The 17,896-nt window shown below is 43.0% G+C and overlaps 1 protein-coding gene across 1 annotated transcript in view; it reads right to left on the reverse strand.

Moving 5' to 3' along the window:
* The window catches only part of ELAPOR2 (endosome-lysosome associated apoptosis and autophagy regulator family member 2), a 185,840-nt gene extending 168,951 nt beyond the window's left edge, over positions 1-16,889 (reverse strand). Inside the window, exon 1 of the mRNA XM_047848990.1 lies at positions 16,640-16,889. Within this exon, the coding sequence (XP_047704946.1) occupies positions 16,640-16,828 (189 nt within the window). The 5' untranslated portion in view covers positions 16,829-16,889. The remainder of the gene's footprint in view (positions 1-16,639) is intronic.
* Positions 16,890-17,896: the final 1,007 nt, after the last annotated feature.

Genomic DNA, 17,896 nt, shown 5'->3' on the forward strand with positions numbered 1-17,896 from the left:
GGGAGGAGTAGATTATGAGGGGAAGCAAGAAACCTTTGGGGGTATTTGAAATGGCTATCTTGATTTTGGCATTCGTTTCTTAAGTGTATACATACATCAGAACTGGGCAAATTATACACTGCATATTTATGTTGTTCAATGTACTTCAATTAATCTTCAATAAAGTTTAAAAAAGATTGAGGCAATTGTTAGCCTTCTGCTAAATATCTGAATAACACTTTAGAGCAGTATTATTTACATATGTGCTTTTAAATGGGCTAATACATCTCAAACACTTAGAACAATGCCTGGCCCACATAACTCTGATGTAAGTCTTTAAGGAAAAAGGGAATACAGAACAAAAACACTGAAAGAGTTGTGGTAAAATGATAGAACTATCGCCCATTGATTTCCATTCGGGATTGTCTTTGGTATATAGTGGTTTTTTTCAACAACAGGGTTCAGCTTTTTATGTTTGAAGTTTTACAGGCTTCTGGTTTAAGATGTCATCAGACCCACACCCCTCACCCTGGCTTAACTCTTCGGCATCCTCTATTCCCAGAACTGCACAGGGCAAGACAGAGACAGAACATGCACTACGTCCAGGGCCCGTCAGGTGTGCTTACTGGGGAAGAACCACGAACAGCTGTCCTCCTTTTTTCTGTCTAAAAAAATTCTTCTTCCAAAAAAAATTTTCCTAAACAAGAATCTAGTTTAGACAGGATGAGCTCCCCCTCAGTTGATCAGCCCAGCAGGACACAGTTTGCCAGACAACACAATTTGCACTAAGGACTCTACACAGACACCTCGTCCTCGAGACAAGGAGACCAGTGGCCATGGCCACCTACACACCTGTCTATGGCTGAAACACAGCAGTACAGAGAGCTCATTTTGTTAAAACATGTGCAACACCAAGATCTACCTTGGACCAGAGGATAGATTTCTAAAACACATGAGAAAGGGATTACTACCCTGAGAAAAAGGAATCTAAAAATTATGGACTAAAGGAGGAAAACATTATAAATAGTTGCTTGGTACACTTGGTAAGATTCCATGTATATCCTGACAGAAGCAGCTGTAAGGAACTAGAGGTACAAACCAGCTCAGGGTAGGCAGAGTGGAAGGCAGTGAAGTTCAGTGGAAAGTGAGATCTCTGAGGACACACACATCCCAGGCTTAGGACTCACTACCTCTGACATCTTTCTCAAGGTATGAATTGCCTTTGAGCTTCAGTTTCCTCAACTCTAAAAGCAAAGGTATGGATAGCTGTGAGGATTACTGTTAATATGAGTAAAGTGCTTCGTACATTTCACTATTCAATAAATGGTACCGGTTATCAAGAAAATCTGGGACGCCTGGGTGGCTCAGTCGGTTGAGTGTCCGACTTCAGCTGAGGTCATGATCTCATCGTCTTTGGGTTTGGGCCCTGCATCAGGCTCTGTGCTGACAGCTCAGAGCCTGGAGCCTGCTTCAGATTCTGTGTCTCCCTCTCTGTCTCTCTCTCTCTGCCTCTACCCTGCTCACACTCTGTCTCTTCCTCTCTCAAAAATAAACAAACATTTAAAAAAAAATTTTTTTTTAGAAAGAAAATCAAAGATAATCAACAAAATACTAGAATTAACAAGACCACTCTATAACAAGATACACAATTTCCAAAAACCAATGGCTTTTCAGCCTATCAGGGGAAAATCAATTAAAAAATAAAATGGTAGGGGTGCCTGGGTGGCTCAGTCGGTTAAGAGTCTGACTTTGGCTCAGGTCATGATCTCCCAGTTTGTCAGATCAAGCCCCGGATCGGGCTCCATGCAGACAATGCAGACCTTGCTTGAGAGTCTCTCTCTCCCCCTCTCTCTGTCTTTCCCTGCTCATGCTCTCTCTCTCAAAATAAATAAATAAACAAACAAACAAAAAGATAAAATGGTAGGGGAAAGCTGCCATAAAAAAATAGTAACAAAAAACTTACAAAGTCAGTGCTCATGAAACGTACAGAATACTCCAAGCGCCAAAGGAAACTAGGTCTTCAAATGCGAAGATTACACTACAAAGATGACAGTTTTTCCAAATAAGTTAAAAGATTTAACAGAATCCAAGAGAAAATTCCAGTGAGATTTTTTTTAACTTTTCAAAATTATTCTGAAGTTGAACTTGAAGAGGAGTGAGAACAGCAGAAAAATATTTGAAAGAAAAGCAACAAGTATATTATAAAATCATATTACAAAATTCTGTGTGCAATCTTGGTAAAAATAAATAAATAAATAAACAGCATACAAAGTAGCCCAAAAGAAATCAAATACTTTTGAGGATATGTATGTCACTTTTTATACATAATAGATTAAAAAGAATGTATATACCCACACAATAGATGGTACAGAAAACAAATCAATGGAGAAAGGATGAATTACGGGTTGTTCAAAACACTATTTAGGAAACCTGGTTATTCAAAAATAAAATTAGATGCTTACCTTACATTAAGCACTGAATAAAAATTCTAGAGAAGTCAAAATGAGGGAATAAGTTCACAGCATAGAGTTAAATGAAAAAAAAGAAAAAAGATTACCAAACTGTATGTGCAGAATATTCCAATTTTGTAAACATACATGTATATTTGCCATGAAATATATGCAAAGACATATGAAATATGTGATAGAGACAGGGTTTCCTGATGGTTACAAATGTGAGCAATGGGGCAGCAGCTGGAGCTCACAGGTAGTAATTCTACCAAGCTGGAAGTATTAGGACCAATCTCATTAGAGTCTGGAGGATGAATTCATCAATTAGTAAATGAAATGCCCTAAAATTGTTCCTATTGTTATTTTTATTAATTTTTCTACTACAAATGCTAAAATGTTAAAAGTAGTGTGCTTATTTGGTAAAATTACGAGTATTTTTATCGCCTCATTTTTCTAGAATGCACACGTACTGCATTTAATTTTCAAAAGGTCAAATGTAAAAAAAAGGCATCGTAAAAAAAATAGAGCAAATAGTGTTAATATTTACCTGCTCTTTAGATACGGAAGCACTTCCCCAGCATACCAAGCTCAGATATGTTTAAGCATCAACTGTTATTTAGTTCAAGTTATTTCCTAGTATGCATTATTGATATGCCCAAGAATTACCAAATAGAAGTCGGCATCAGACTTAAATTTCAAATGGCCAATTTTTTCCACTCTCCATTTTAGGATGTTACATTAAACACCAAAGGGCAATTGTTTTATGTTTACACGGTAGCAATCTTAGAATAAAGTGTTAAATATGACAGCTTAAGAAGGAGTGTGTCCTAGAACTAAAGCGCCAAGGATAAAGATTTCTCTTCTTACTTGTTACAAGAGGAATGTATGTAACCTTGAACAGTCATTGAACTGCCCCTTAAAGCCACCATATGAATATAGGCACACAGTAGGGAACCAGAACTCATCATTCCCACAGATGTGACCTAGGCCATCAGCCTGCCCAAAAGAGGAAACCTGCAACTTCCAAAGTACAAAGAAGCAGTTCATGACGCTACTGATATAAAACACCTTCTCGGATGAACTAAAATCTGCACCCTTTTGTCCACTACCCACCAATCCTAATACCATCCTCTAAAAGAGCATTATATAAATGCTTCTAATACGTGATGGCACATAATGCATTTGAAGCTATCATGATTCCCTCAAGTTTTCTCAGAGCTACCCAGCCTCAATTCCTTTGGTCAGTCATCAAGTATTTGGACATACCTTCTAAATACTTCATTTCCTAACTGGCACGTCAAGTCAACATCACCATATGTCAATATCCCTCTTCAAATATTACTCCTAAATTGAATCACTAACCTAAGTTAAACGTCTACCTTCTGTGAGCCAAGTACTCTGCTCTTATTAATAGAGCCTAACACACACACCATCGGTGCTTTTAGCAGCCACGTGACATCTGTGGCTTCAAAAGTACTTTTAAGCAAGACTTCTTCATCCTGTTTCAGCAAGACTTCCTCATCCTATGCTTAAACAACTAAATTTCAGAACCCAAAAGGACAGTCTATACTTAGAACAATTATGTTTGCCCATTATTCTAGCCTTTCAAATCATCTTGAATCCCAATTCTGCTTTCCAAGTCATTAGGCATCTTTCCCAGCTTTCTGACTTTACAAAATTTGGCTAAGCCTTCCCAAAACCAAAACATCGATTAAATAGTAAAACAACAACAACTCAAAGATTAGATACTAAGACCAAAGGTACACTAGGCCCCCAGCCGTGGTTTTGCTTTTGGTGGTTTCAGTTACCCATAAGCAACCAAACCCAAAGCAGACGAACCCCCCCCCCCCCGATGTATAACCAGAAGGTCAATAATAGCCTAATGCAACCTTGTCATTCACCTCACTTCACCTGATCACGCAGGCCTTTTATCATCTCACATTATCACAAGAAGGGTGAGTACAGTACAGTGAGATATAGAGAGATCACATTCATGTAACTTTTACCACAGTATACTGTTGTAATTGTCCTATTTTATTATTGTTGTTAATCTCTTACACAAAATGTATAGCACTGTGTCACAGGAATGTATGTACAAGAAAAAACACAGTATATATAGGGTGCAGTACTGTCCAGGGTTTCAGGCATCCACTGGGGGTCTTGGAATATATCCCCTGTGCATGATGTGGGGACTATAGTACTACACTGAACACCTCCCTCCAGATTGGCATCAATTCCTTAAATTAATAACCTTAGGGTACATTTGGGTTCAAATAGCCAACAATCTGCCTAGTGATACGATCATTCAGCATATCCTTCTGCTTCTTGTCCACAAGGATATGATGTTTCAAACGCCTTACTAAACGTCAAGCAACACCACGTGGGTATCATCCTCCAGATTTCCTGGTGGTCAGCTACCCCTTCAATCCTCAGCCAGCTTCTGTGCTATCACCGTACCGGCTGTGCCTTCTCAGTTTCCTTCTCAACTGCTTCTGGCTCAGCTTGCTTTTTACATGCCGGCGTTTCCCGGAGCCCTCTCCTCAGCACACTGCTCTTGCTGCCTGCTAAGAGCCCAGGTGACCTCATCAATGCCAGTGGCCTCAAGTACCTCTTATGTGCTTGTGGCTTAGACGCTGTCTCTCTGTTGCACTCGCAGACATCCAGCTGTCTCTGGGAGAGCGCTATTTGGAAGTCCCTTGGGCACTTTAAACTCACGATGCCAATAATGAACTCATCCTCTTTCTTTCAGCCACCTGGCCTCCTCCTCCTAAATGTTCAGTCTCAATGAAAGGCTAAGCATCTACCCAGCAGCCCAAGGCTAAAGCCCTAGCAGTCCCTGGAGGCTGCGATGTATCACTGAGTACTACCACTACCCCGCTCTGTCAGCTGCCCAGCTCTGACTTCTTGCTCTCCCCGTGGGAGAGGCAGCTGTCCCCTACCTGATCTCCCTGCCTCCAATAAGATCCCTCCTTCCTCATCCTCCTTTTAGAATAATCCTAACCTGATGTCAGTGGCTCCCCCATAGCTTTCCTGCCTTCCCCACAACCTAGCCATCTCTTGCCACTCCTATCCACGTGCCTTCATTCTAGCCCTTGAAATGGTCATAGGAGTTAAGAGGAGCACAGAGGTGTGCTGTTACACAACCTATTTTCTCTGACCGAGAAATGCTGGCCTCTGTGCATCCCAGAAAGCACTTCGGGAAAGCTTTCAAAACTCAGCTCCAACAGGACGTTCTCTGAGGCCAGGGTTCCTTAATCTGATTCAGTTGCCCCTTCTCCTTGCTTCCGTGTAACCCTGTGCACAACTCCCTCACAGCATGTAACCCGTCTGTACTGTAATAATCATAGACTTAGGCATTAGTAGTTTCCCAGTGAAAGAAATACAGGATATGAACTCATTACATGCTAGATGAACAGATAAACATATGAATGGCCACTGAAAAAGAAAGAACACGGAATGAAGTAGGACAATCTTGAAATTTCAAAAACACAATCTTAGAACAAAACACTGTCATTCCAAGCCCAAGAATTCTTAGTCATTTTGCAGTTGCTTTAGTATTTTTGTCAGCCAAACACATGATAGACTTCATTTATTGGAGGAATTTAGTAAGGTACTATGTACCAAACAACAGTGTTTTTAAAAATTGAATATTTTCCTAGGGGCGCCTGGATGGCTCAGTCAGTTAACCATCTGATTCCCAGTTTCAGCTCAGGTCATGATCTCATGGTTTATGAGACCAAGCCCCACATGGGACTCAAGGCTGAGAGACTGGAGCCTGCTTGGGATATTCTCTCTCTCTCTCTCTCCCCCCCTCCCTCCCTCCCTCTCTCTGTCTCTCAAAATAAACTTTAAAAAAGTAAAAATTAAAATAAATAAAAATTAAATTTATTGCTATTTGATGTGTTAAGTAATTCTATATATTTTTAGACCATATATTTTTACAGTCTAAATAACTAATTGCTTTCTCTGGGTATTATATTATCTCAAGACATGTGGACAGGAAAAAAATCTAGAGAAATATATCTTCAGTGTATACTGAATGGTATCCTTACTACCATATATGTAAGAAAAACATTAAATGAAAATACCTAAACAGAAAATTCTCCAAAAAACTAAGTGATATGAAAAATATTGACTCTCAATAGTGATTAAAGAAATGTTAATTACATCAGTGAGACAGCATTTTCCACCATCAAGTTAGTAGCAATAAGTAACAATTTCCAGTGTTGCCCAGGATATAGTTCACATTCTTTGACCTAAGATTTCTGCTGCAAGTAATGTATCTTCAATAATAAGAAACTCAGACAACGTTTTATGTTATTATAACATTTGTATATTACAAACAATGAAAAACCTCAGCACCCCAAATTAAATATACTCATTCATTCAAGAAGCATTTATTAAGCATTTACTGTCTCAAGCCCTGTTTGAAACGCCAGGGATAAAGTAGCTTATTTTCAAAGAGAAAGAGAGAGGAAGGGAAGAAGCAACTGGCTTGTCTTGATGGAGCTTGCAACTTATTGGTGGGGGGGGGAGGGGGGGGTCATAAAAACAAAACAAAAAAATAATTAGAATATATATTATAATAGATGCTGGAAAGGGCTGTGGAGAAAAATGAAAGCACAAAATGAGGATAGAAAGGAGGAGGTGGCTATTTTTAACAGGAGTCCCGAGAAAGCCCTACTGAGAAGATGACAAGTGAGTAGAAACCTGAAGCACATGAGGGAGAAAAGCCAAATAGCTGAATGAAGGAAGTTGCAAGCAGAGCAAAGCAGAGGCTCTGAGAAAAGAGCTCACATAACACATTCTAGAAAGAGCAAGGAGACTGGAGAGGCTGAAGCAGAATTAAGAATGGAGAGAGTCCTATGAAACAGGTTTTCTCAAGCGTCATTAGAGGCTTAATGGGAAGTTGGACCACACTGGGTCCTATAAGCCACCAGCTTTGGCTCTGAAATGAAGCCTTCAAAGAGCTATGAGTAGTAGAATAACACTTTTTTGGACTTATGTTTTAATGTGATCTCTTAAGTGCTCTGTTGAGATTAAACTAAAGGAGATCTAGACGGGAAGTTATAATCCAGCCAAGAGACGATGGTGGTGTGGCCTAGAAGGTGAAGATTTCTGACGCTAACTATATTGAAGCAGGACAACAGAGTTTGCTGACAGACTGGATATAGGAAGTAGGAGAAAAAGAAGTCTGTGGAGACTCCAAAGTTTTAGGTCTGAGCCACTGGAAGGGAGGAGTTCTCATTAGAGGAAATGGGGAAAGAGTAGGTTTGGAGCAGTTTCAGGAGCTCAGGTTCAAATGTGTCAGGTTTGAGTTCAACTATCCAAGTGGAGACACCAAGGCTGTGCAAGCTGGGAATCCAGGGAAAGGTCCAGTGAGAGAGATGTAAATCTGAGAGCTGTCCACATGTAGATAGTATTTAAAGCTAAGAAACTAGATGATACCACCAAGAGTGTGAGGATGACCAAGAAAAAAAAAAAAGATAGGAGGGCCAAGGATTAAGCCTGGAAAGCCCCAGTGTAAGGAAATCAGGGAGATGAGACAGAACCAGTAATGATGAAGAATCACAGTGTAGAGAGATGCCAAGACAGTGAGGTGTGCCTGAAGCCAAGTAAAAGTTTTAGTGGTAACAGAGCAACCAAGTCCAGGGCTTCTGACAAGGCAGGGAAAGGTGAGGAACAACAGCTGGATTTAGCAAAGAAAAGATCATCGTTCACCTAGACAAGAGCATATGCAGTGAAATGGTGAAGTAAATGACTTACAAGCAAACAAAGGTAGACATTCAAATGATGCAATATTTTGCAATATATTACATATCAAGATATTTATAACTATTATGGAAATATTTACAAAGAAGTGTTAGTGGCATTGGAAAATGGTTATAACAAGAGAGGAAAAGACACAAGACAAGCTCGCTTGTGGTTTTGAAAAGAAAAAGAAAAAAAGAAAGAAAGTGTGCAAGTGGAAATGTGCTAAAACATTAATGCCAGATATCCCCAAGTGGAAGAACTACTTTTTTTATACTTTATTTTCTAAAATTTTCACAACACACAACCTCAATAATTAGAAAAATACCCCTAGGGCCGCCTGGGTGCCTCAATTGGTTAAGTGCCCAACTTCGGCTCAGATCATGATCTCGCACTTCCTGAGTTTGAACTCCACATCAGGCCCTGTGCTGACATCTCAGAGCTTGGAGCTTGCTTCAGATTGTGTGTGTGTGTGTGTGTGTGTGTGTGTGTGTGTGTGTGTGTGTCCCTCCCCCACTCATACTCTGTCCCTCAAAAATAAATAAAATATTAAAAATTTAAAAATGAAAAAAAGAATACCCCTATAAAATACTTTTGTAAGTTAACAAATTTCTTATCCACCTCCTAGCCCTTTCATACTTCAATCCATCCCTTCAGAAACACTGTTTTTAACTTCAACGTGCATAATAACTGCTATCTGGATTGCATTAAAATTTACAAAGCATTTTCAAATTCATTAGATTCTCCCAGTAACTCTAATGTAGATAAGGCAGGAGTTACTATATTCATTTTCAGACAAAGAAAGACTCAAAGAGAATGATTTGCACATGGTCACATAAAACGGTGACTGAGTACAAATTTGAGTATTGATTGCCCACCTTTGATACTACATCTACTCTAACAAGAAGACACTTTGCAGTTAGAGCAAAGTATACACAACACTCTCCTCCTCTTAAGTAGCAAACATTGGAAAACATTAACCAAAAAGGCTGATCATACTTTCTTTATATTACCATGTTTATCTATTCCAATGTCTATTTCAGAGAGAAACACTCATTAATTCCCATGTTTCCGTCTTCCCTCAGGCCTTAGGCTCCTAGAGAGGGATGACAAGGTCCTCTGCATCCTGTATTAGCAGCAGCATCCTGCCTAGTACCTGGTGTACAGAAGATAACAGAGAAATGCTTTCTGATACACTTCAGGCTAATGGGAGGAGCTCACGCCCCACTGGATGTGATTATTGCAGGAGTTTCTAAAATGCCCTGCAGAAACAGCAATCAGCTTGAGTTATAGCTGAAGGAGTTTTAACGATGAAACAGATCCCTGGGTTTAAGGCAGTAAACTGTACTCCTCCCCTTATAACTAGGACAGTTCAGGGTATAACATAACCCTGGAGAGCTGGCTGTAACAAAGATTGCTGGGCCACAACCCCAGGGCTTCTGATTTAGCAGGCTGTGTGCAAGGCCCAAGAACTTGCATTTCTTACAAGTTTCCAGGTAATGTTAACACTACTAGTCCTATGATCCCACTTTGAGAACCACTGACCTAGAGAAAAGACCTATAAAAGTGAAGATGTGAATAAGCAATAAATAGTATCCTGAACTCCAGAGCTATAAACTGAGTTGAGAATAGACTTCAATATATTCTGATCACTGGGTTTTTATTTCAGTGTCTTAAATCTGGTACAAATGAGAGAAGATGTCAATTAAGATTAAATGTACTATAAAGATCAATTTCTTTTTATAATTTAAAAAGTGGAAGCCACCCACACTACTTTACTTTCAAGGCAGTGATCAGTGCTGCCAGAAAAGAGGACCTACATCTTACTCATCTTTAAAACCCCTAAAGTGTCTTCAACGTAAAGATATTTAATCACTGTCTGTTGAAAAAGATGATGAAATCCTGCCCTCAATGAGCATATCATGTACTTGGGGGAGTGGGGGAGGATGTTCCGAGCCTCTGGTAAAGCATATGACCTTTGCATGACTTAGAAAATAATGTCTCTTCTGGACTATAAATTGGGAAAAGGTATCCCTTCCTGCAGATGGACGCCGACCTGTGCCAGGACAGCTGGCTGGCCACATGCACACAGGACAGATTCTAGCTCTTACTTGCCCCCCTAGCTGGGTGCCCTTCTTCAGGGCACAACTCACCCAACCGTACAGGATGGTCCTGTGCGTGCAAAACATTTGTACAACAGCATACACATGCCCGAGAGTAAACAATGGGCTGCGACTAGAATTCAGAGAAAAGATCCTTTGTCTTTAGCAGTTAAAGGGTTGAGGCGTTAAAGAAGGATACAGGAATTAATCCTGGCCAGGCGGCTTCCTTTGTCTGAGATGTTCTATCGCCACCAAGCACAACCTTCATCCAGCAAACCCCTACCCTTCCTTTAGGACTGGGCTTAAACGTCCTTTCCTCGGGAATCCCCTGACCCTGGACTAGAAGAGCTATACACCCGTCCTGCACACAGCAAATCACACCACGATGGTAAACATGATTGTATGATGGGCTATGTTGTTTCGATTCTGCCCTCACAAGATTATAAAGCTCAGCGTGGGCAGGGCCATATGCATGGTGCGCCATTTCACCACCACCAGTAGCTGGTAGTTAAGTACACAATAAATATGGGTTTAATATTGAAATATTACAGGTAGCTTACATTAAGAAATGCAAAAAGGGACAAGAAATATCCATGGTTTCTTCAATGGGGAGGAAAAGGCAACCCAAATTTGGCTGGTGTTTTCTGACAATAAAGAAGAAGATCCAAGGCACTTCTGAAGAATGCACTATGATAGGAAAATGTGCCACTCTATACTATGCTCTGCTATTTCCATCCCTTGTGCTAAAATATGACACTTCACAGAACTGTCAACTCTTAGTTTTACATTGTAAATATTGATGGTGTGAAGACTTGTTCGCATTTGCCTAAAACATGAGAAATGGTTCTCAGCGGAAGGACTTGAAATGGAAAATTCACCTCCACAAGCCTCGCAGAAAAGATTATCTCAACTGCTTGAAAACAGAGGCTGGGTCCTAACCTCTTTCCGGACAGTGTGACTTTAGAACCTCTGACACCCTCCCCCACAGCTCATGACCTTCAGAGACCACCTGCTCAAAGTTTCTCAACTGTTGCCATCCGAATCTGAAACAGAAGATATGGCCATTTGCAATTCTCCTGATTTATGCAGATGTGGAAGACCCAATCTCTTACCTAATCTACAAATGCTGTATAATAAAGTTCTGCTCTATCACCCCTGCCTCGCCTCTCAGTTGATACTCAAGCTATCCCCACCGTTCCACAGGAACCACTCTGGCATTGAGTACCAACAACCTGATGGTCAGATTCAATATTCTATTTAATCCTCATCTTACTGGAGTTTCTTTGGGCAACTGACACCACAACCACCCCTTTCTTCTTCCAAGGCTTTTCTCACCTTCCTCACACTCTGTACAGTCCATTTCCCTTACACTAGCATTACTTACATGTCTCCTTTGCGGATGCCTTGATTTCTACCGCCTTTAATGTTAGTAAAACCTTACCTTTCATCCTCTTTGTTCCCACTCTCTGGACGAGCATCCAATCCAGCAGTTTCAACCATGTCTTTTGTTCAAGTTCAAGTGAACTTGAACAGACCCCTGAGCAACAAGGCCTGATACCCAACTGCCTAATGACCAACTCTACTTAAAGTCAACCTCTCCAGAACCAAGGTCCTCATCTTGTCTTCCTCACTTTCATTCTCAAGGAGGTTAGAGGCACCATCTTCTCCTCAAGCCAGGACCTTTCATTCCCTCACCCTCCACATCCACTTACTGAAAATTCTACCTTCTCCCAGCACACCCGCTGTGCCATCTTCATGGCTGCTTCTTAGCTGAGGTCCATTATCCTTTACCCGGACTATTACAATTGCTCCTAGCAGGTCTTACCCCTTTCTATCTCCTAGCCCTCTAATATGGATTCCATATTGTTGCCAAAGTAGAGCATACTTTATTGCTCCTGATTTTTACATCCTTCTATTGCTCCCCAACACCCACCAAATGAAGACCAGCTTATTAGCATGATATGGAGTACCCTATGATCAAGCTTCTTCTGCTTGCCTCGCAGACTCATCTCTCACTAAACTCTCCAGAGCATGCTGTATTCCAGTTACAAGCTGTTTTGTCTCTCTGCCCTTTTTCAACCTATATTCTACACCAGAGATGTCCTTGCTAGCCCACACTCACATATGATCCTTGTCTGCTTGGCAAATTCCTCTTCATCTTTCAGGTCTCATTCACTTCCTCTACAGGGCGTTTTTATGATCTTTCTCACTAGATGTGACATCCCCTTTCTCCTTTCATGGCACCCAATCACTGCAATTGTTTACATTTCTGTCTCACCCTTACCCAATTAAATTTTTTTTTTAATTTGTAATTTCACATCATCTGACATGTCGCCTGGCACATAGTATAAGCTCAATAAATGTCTGTGGAATAAAATCTGTTGGCAGGACATCATCATCCTCAAGATTCAGAGACCAGTGGAATCGTATTATGCAGGATTTGAGAGCAGTGAACTAAGAATCAAGCTATTTTCTGATTTAATTTTCAAAATTTAAATAATGCAAACATAATCCACTTACTTCTGTTCTTTTTACTCTCATAACTCTATCTTCTAATACCTTACTCCAATTCTGAATCATCTGGTGGCCTTTATCATTTTTTCCTCTGGCAGTTCCATTAAGTCCTATTATTCAATGAGTCAAAAATTCCATTCCATTCAATTCTTGGATAAGCCTATCCTCTGAAGAAGCTCTGAAATCTCCCCGTAGACCCTTTCTGAAATATCACAATCTAGGTCTACTAATCCAGCAATAATCAACTCTCACATTTATATAGATTTATTTTTCCTTTAATATATAGTAACTTCATCCTCACAACAGAAATAGGTAGGTCAGTTTTTATTACTGTCATTTTACAAGCAATGAACTCGGGCCAAGAAATCCATAGGATGCTTTCCCCACACACAGGCCTGAGAAATTAATTCTGCACATTCTGATGTCCAGTCTTCTTTTTTTTTTTTCTTTAAGCACCATTTACCCAACTCACATCCTGTTGTCCTTCCTCTGCTGGCACACTGACTTTACGTTTTATTTCTGTCTCCCAACCTATAGCTTTCCTGTCGATACCTGTGCTTCCACTCTACTGATCTGATCACCAGCTGAGTATTCCAAAGTAATCTTTTTTCTCCCTTTTTTGGCTCCATCATCCAATGACTTGACAAAGTAAGTTGTATTTTATGAGTTTCACCCCTGAGTCCAATGCTCTGCAAAAATCTAAGTGAAACTTTATCCATAACCCAGTTGTCTTTTTTTTTTTTTTTTTCCTGAACTCCAGCAATTATAACTTGACTAGTCCCAGGACAATTTTCTGTGCTCTTTTTCCTTCCCTTGCTTTCCTCCAAAACCAAGCAAGGAAAATCAGAGTCTACGTAACTCAGTTAATCATGACTACTTTTATAAAAATACTGATCAATGAGGGTGAAACTCAAACTCCTGGGGGAAAAAAATATCAGGTTTAGAATTACAGATTTTTCCATCATTTTCAACATTCTCTCAGATTATTGAGAGCTGGCCTTTGTTGTCAGCCTCTGACCCCACTCTTACAATCCTCCCCAGCTCACAGTTCTGTTCTAGTGTGTGCCATTCACCTCTGTTTCTTTTTTTTTTTTTTAAGTTTATTTATTTTAAGAGAGAGAGCATGCACACACGTGGAAGGGGCAAAGAGAAAGGGAGAGAGAGAACCTCAAGTAACCTCAAGGCTACTTACGGTCAGTGCAGAGCCAGATATGGGGCTCAAACTCACAAACCATGGGATCATCACCTGAACCCAAATCAAGAGTCAGTCACTTAACCAACTGAGCCACCCAGGTGCCCCACCTGTTTGTATTACTAAATAGTGGAAAGGGACAAATGGGCAAGACTGAACACAAAATACTTACTTTATGTCTGTGCTCACAGGAGTTTGGCCTACAATTCCACACCTCTACTTCGGAGGACACCTCCCCCCTACCTCCCAGGACAAGCAGACCCTTACCCTCAGAGCCTGAAAAATACCTGCCCTTCTCCCTTTGCTCTCAAAAATAATGTCAGAGACAAACCGTGATCAATTCTATAAAACTGTCTCAGCTAGTTAGACCAGATGGCCAGGAGCAAATTTAGCCCTTATGATCCTGCTTGGCCCCTCCAAATTCCAAAGAAAGCTCTAACTCCCAGTCAGTCATCTTACAAATGTTGCCAGTCATCGGAAAGAATATAAATGGATCTGTGCATCACCATTTCTAAAAACACAACGAGCCACAGGCAAGCTCAATACAATCCTCCTCTATGAGTCATTTATTCCCACTTTTGGGGGGAAAATTCAAACGAGACCTCAAGGAATTGAGTCACATGCAATTTCTAAAGTTAGTGCAACAAAGAGTAGAATTAATTGAAGAGAAACTTCCTCAACTTTTTGGCACCTGCCTGCCTTTCATTTCAGTATTTCTTTGTTAGGCTGCAGACTCCTATTCTGTTCTTTCTAGGAGTACCTGTGTGGTCCATGTGGTCATCTAAAGGATCAGATGGGACACCTGGGTGGCTCAGTCAGTTAAGCATCTGATTCAGCTCAGGTCATGATCTCGCAGTTTGTGGGTTCGAGCCCCACGTCAGGCTCTATGCTGTCAGCTTGGAGCCGGGAGCCCACTCGAGATTCTGTGTCTCTCTCTGCCCCTTCTCTGCTTGTTCTCTGTCTCTCTCTCTCAAAAATAAACATTAAAAAAAAAATTTTAAAGGATCAGTCTAGTTGTAGTGACCAAAAAGCATCACTCCATTGGCCATGTCTTTCACCCTGAAGGTTCAAGTAGATTCCTCATTACTAAGAATTAGTGTTACAAGACTTCTCATTTCAGAAAAAAAGAAGTATGTTGTGTATATTGAGGCCGGGGGCTGGAGGTAAGGCTTTAGGTTTGTCCTGTTATAACTGTTCAACCTGAGGATATCCAAGAAGCAGCTTCCCATGGAAACATGGAGGAACGGATCATTCCCAAGTGATAGGTAAAGTTGGAGAACACAGATTACACTACTAATTATATTGATAAACTCTGAAGTTAAACACAGCTGTTTGTTGAGCACTTGCCCTGATTTCCCCAATTGCAATGCTCTGCGTGCTCCCACACGTGCCTTTGATCTGATTCTCTCTCATTTCGGTCTGTCCTGGGACTTGTACTATGGGAGAGGAAGATGAAAATCCAAGGAAGATGGATGAGGTCCAGAACACAAATACTCTACAGTTCAAGCCTGGGTAAAATTCAGAAGTTACAGCATTCACACACAAAGGAACTGTGTCTGGCCATTCTTCCCAGAGGGGCTATGGGCTAACCTATTTTCACTACAAAAATTAAAATGACCCATCACCCTGATTCCTAACAATCTTCCTAAAAACAGTATTCAATCCTCATATCCTGCCCAATGTAATCACTCAAAGTAGGTCAGAAATGTTGCTTCCTTCCCCTCATTGATTTTCATTAAGAGGATGGACTTTCTGGAACACTAAAAGGAAAGATAAACACCCAATACAACTACCAACGACACCCCCTGTAAATTTTTGGCACGTTAAGTCCAGCTCCCCTAAAAGCAGGAGAAAATCTCATCACCCATAATTATTCTTTCTGGCTGTAAATCAACAATAATCTCGAACCACAAAATAAACAGTGGCAATGCTTCATCCAGATGAACACCTCCCAAAAGGAGCATATTCACTCTGTCTTTTCTAATTTTCTAGATCACCAACCCGCCTCTTCTCTAAGTACACACTCTTTTATTCTCCCTAATTCATATCCATATTTTGCCAGAAGGATGCCAAGTGATACCACACACTGGCTTAGCAAGTCCCCAGGGCCTCATTAGGAAGCTGAGCGCGGGCGAGGGGGAAGAAGGGGTTGGTAGAGACCCCACAAGGTCTAGGGGAAGCCAGGGGACTGGAGGAAGGGCGAGGAGGGGCGGGGAGCGGGGGGAGCGGGAAACCCTCCTGTGGCAGTATCTGGCTCTCTGCAAGAGCTGTGAAGAGACAGGTCTCCAAATCCCAGCAGCGGGGCTTCCCCAGTCTCCCTGCCATCCCACTCGCTGAAATCTCTCCCAAGGCCCCAGGTCCTCAAGCCCGGCACTCTGAAGAGGGCGCCGCAAAGTCCTTCAGTGCCCTGAGAACAGGAGAGCGAACGGAAAAAGCATCACCCAAAAGACAGCAAAGCCACACACCCTCTCTCGGCCAGCCTCCCGGGGCGGGCAACTTCATCCCTGCCACAAACCAAAGCCCCTGTCCCCCAAGGAAGGCAGAAGGCGACGGCGGGGAGGGGGACGAACGGGCACCAGCCTCGCCCCTCTCCTCCCGCTGGTCCTCCCCCTCCCCCGCAAACTCCAGGTAAAGGACCAGGTGCGGCTCACCTCCAGGCAAGGAGGAAGCGGGCGGCCGGAGGAGGAGGGCAGGTCCCCAGCCCAGGCCGCCCGGCAGCCGGCGAGCGCCCAGCAGCAAATCCAGGCGGGGCTCCAGGGCGGCGAGAGCCCGCAGCGGGGAGCCCCCGCCCGCCGCCCCCGGCCCCTCCCCCGCGCCGGCCCCGGGGCGAGGAGCCGCATCTCTGTCCCGCTGCGGTCGGCCGGCCGGCAGGAAGGCAGCCTCCCCGGGTGGGGCGCGCTCGGCTCGCCGCGCGCTCGCCCCCTGCCCGTCCGCCCGCTGACAGCTCGGCTGCGCTCGCTGCCGGGCAGCCGGCGCCGGTGCTCCCGTCACGCCGGAGGGAGGGACCGCGGGGCGCGGGCGCGGCGCGGGGGCGGGACGCGGGGCGGAGACGCGGGGGCCTGGGCGCAGGTGGCGCGGGCGGGGGCTGCGGCCCGGCCGAGCGAGTCCAGTCCCGAGGGGGCTGCGCCGCCGCCGGGCCCGCGCCTCGCGACGCCCCGGAAGGCGAGCGAGGTCGGGGGCCCCCCTTGGTGTCCCCGGTCCCCGCGGCCCGCCAGGAGGGGCGCTCCAGGGACGGAGCCAGAGTAAAACACTGGACACCAGGATATTGTTTATCCGGCGGCGCCGTTTTAAAACCTCCCAACTGACCCGCATCACACACACTCCCAGATGCGCCCTAGGAACAGCCCTGGGTGAGGATCCAAGCTAGAGGGCGTCAGATCGATTTTTTGGTGATTAGGGTTTGCGTGATATGGCAGGGAGGAAAGGGGAATGAAATACCGATGCAGTTGGTGACTCAGTTTTCTCACCTGCTTAACGAAAACAGTAACCATACCTACCCCTGGAGGGTTGTGAAGAGAATTAAATTAAACGACGTGCATGAAGCACTTAGGGCAGTGCCTGGCAAGCAGTAGATGCGGTACGGGTTGGTAGTAATAGGAACCACAAGTACAGCTACTCCTTGTGTCATTTCATGGGAACCGTATCACCTTGGGCAAGAAAGCCCTTTCGTTTCTGGAGGAAGCAGTTTTTCCATAAGTACGATTACTGGGGTGGTCTCCATGTTTTCTTTCATTGAAAACATACTGAATATGTTGGGGTAGTGGACACCAACTGGTGCACGAAATGGGCATGATGCCTTCCTCACTTTGGGGGATCCCAGAGGTTCCTTCTTGGCCTGCAATTCTGTGATTACATGAATTATCCTGTTATTCAACAGGAGCGCCCAAGTTTCTGAAAATTGAGTACCT

The sequence above is a fragment of the Prionailurus viverrinus genome, chromosome A2 (genome assembly GCF_022837055.1).
Source record: "Prionailurus viverrinus isolate Anna chromosome A2, UM_Priviv_1.0, whole genome shotgun sequence".
Lineage (NCBI taxonomy): Eukaryota > Metazoa > Chordata > Mammalia > Carnivora > Felidae > Prionailurus > Prionailurus viverrinus.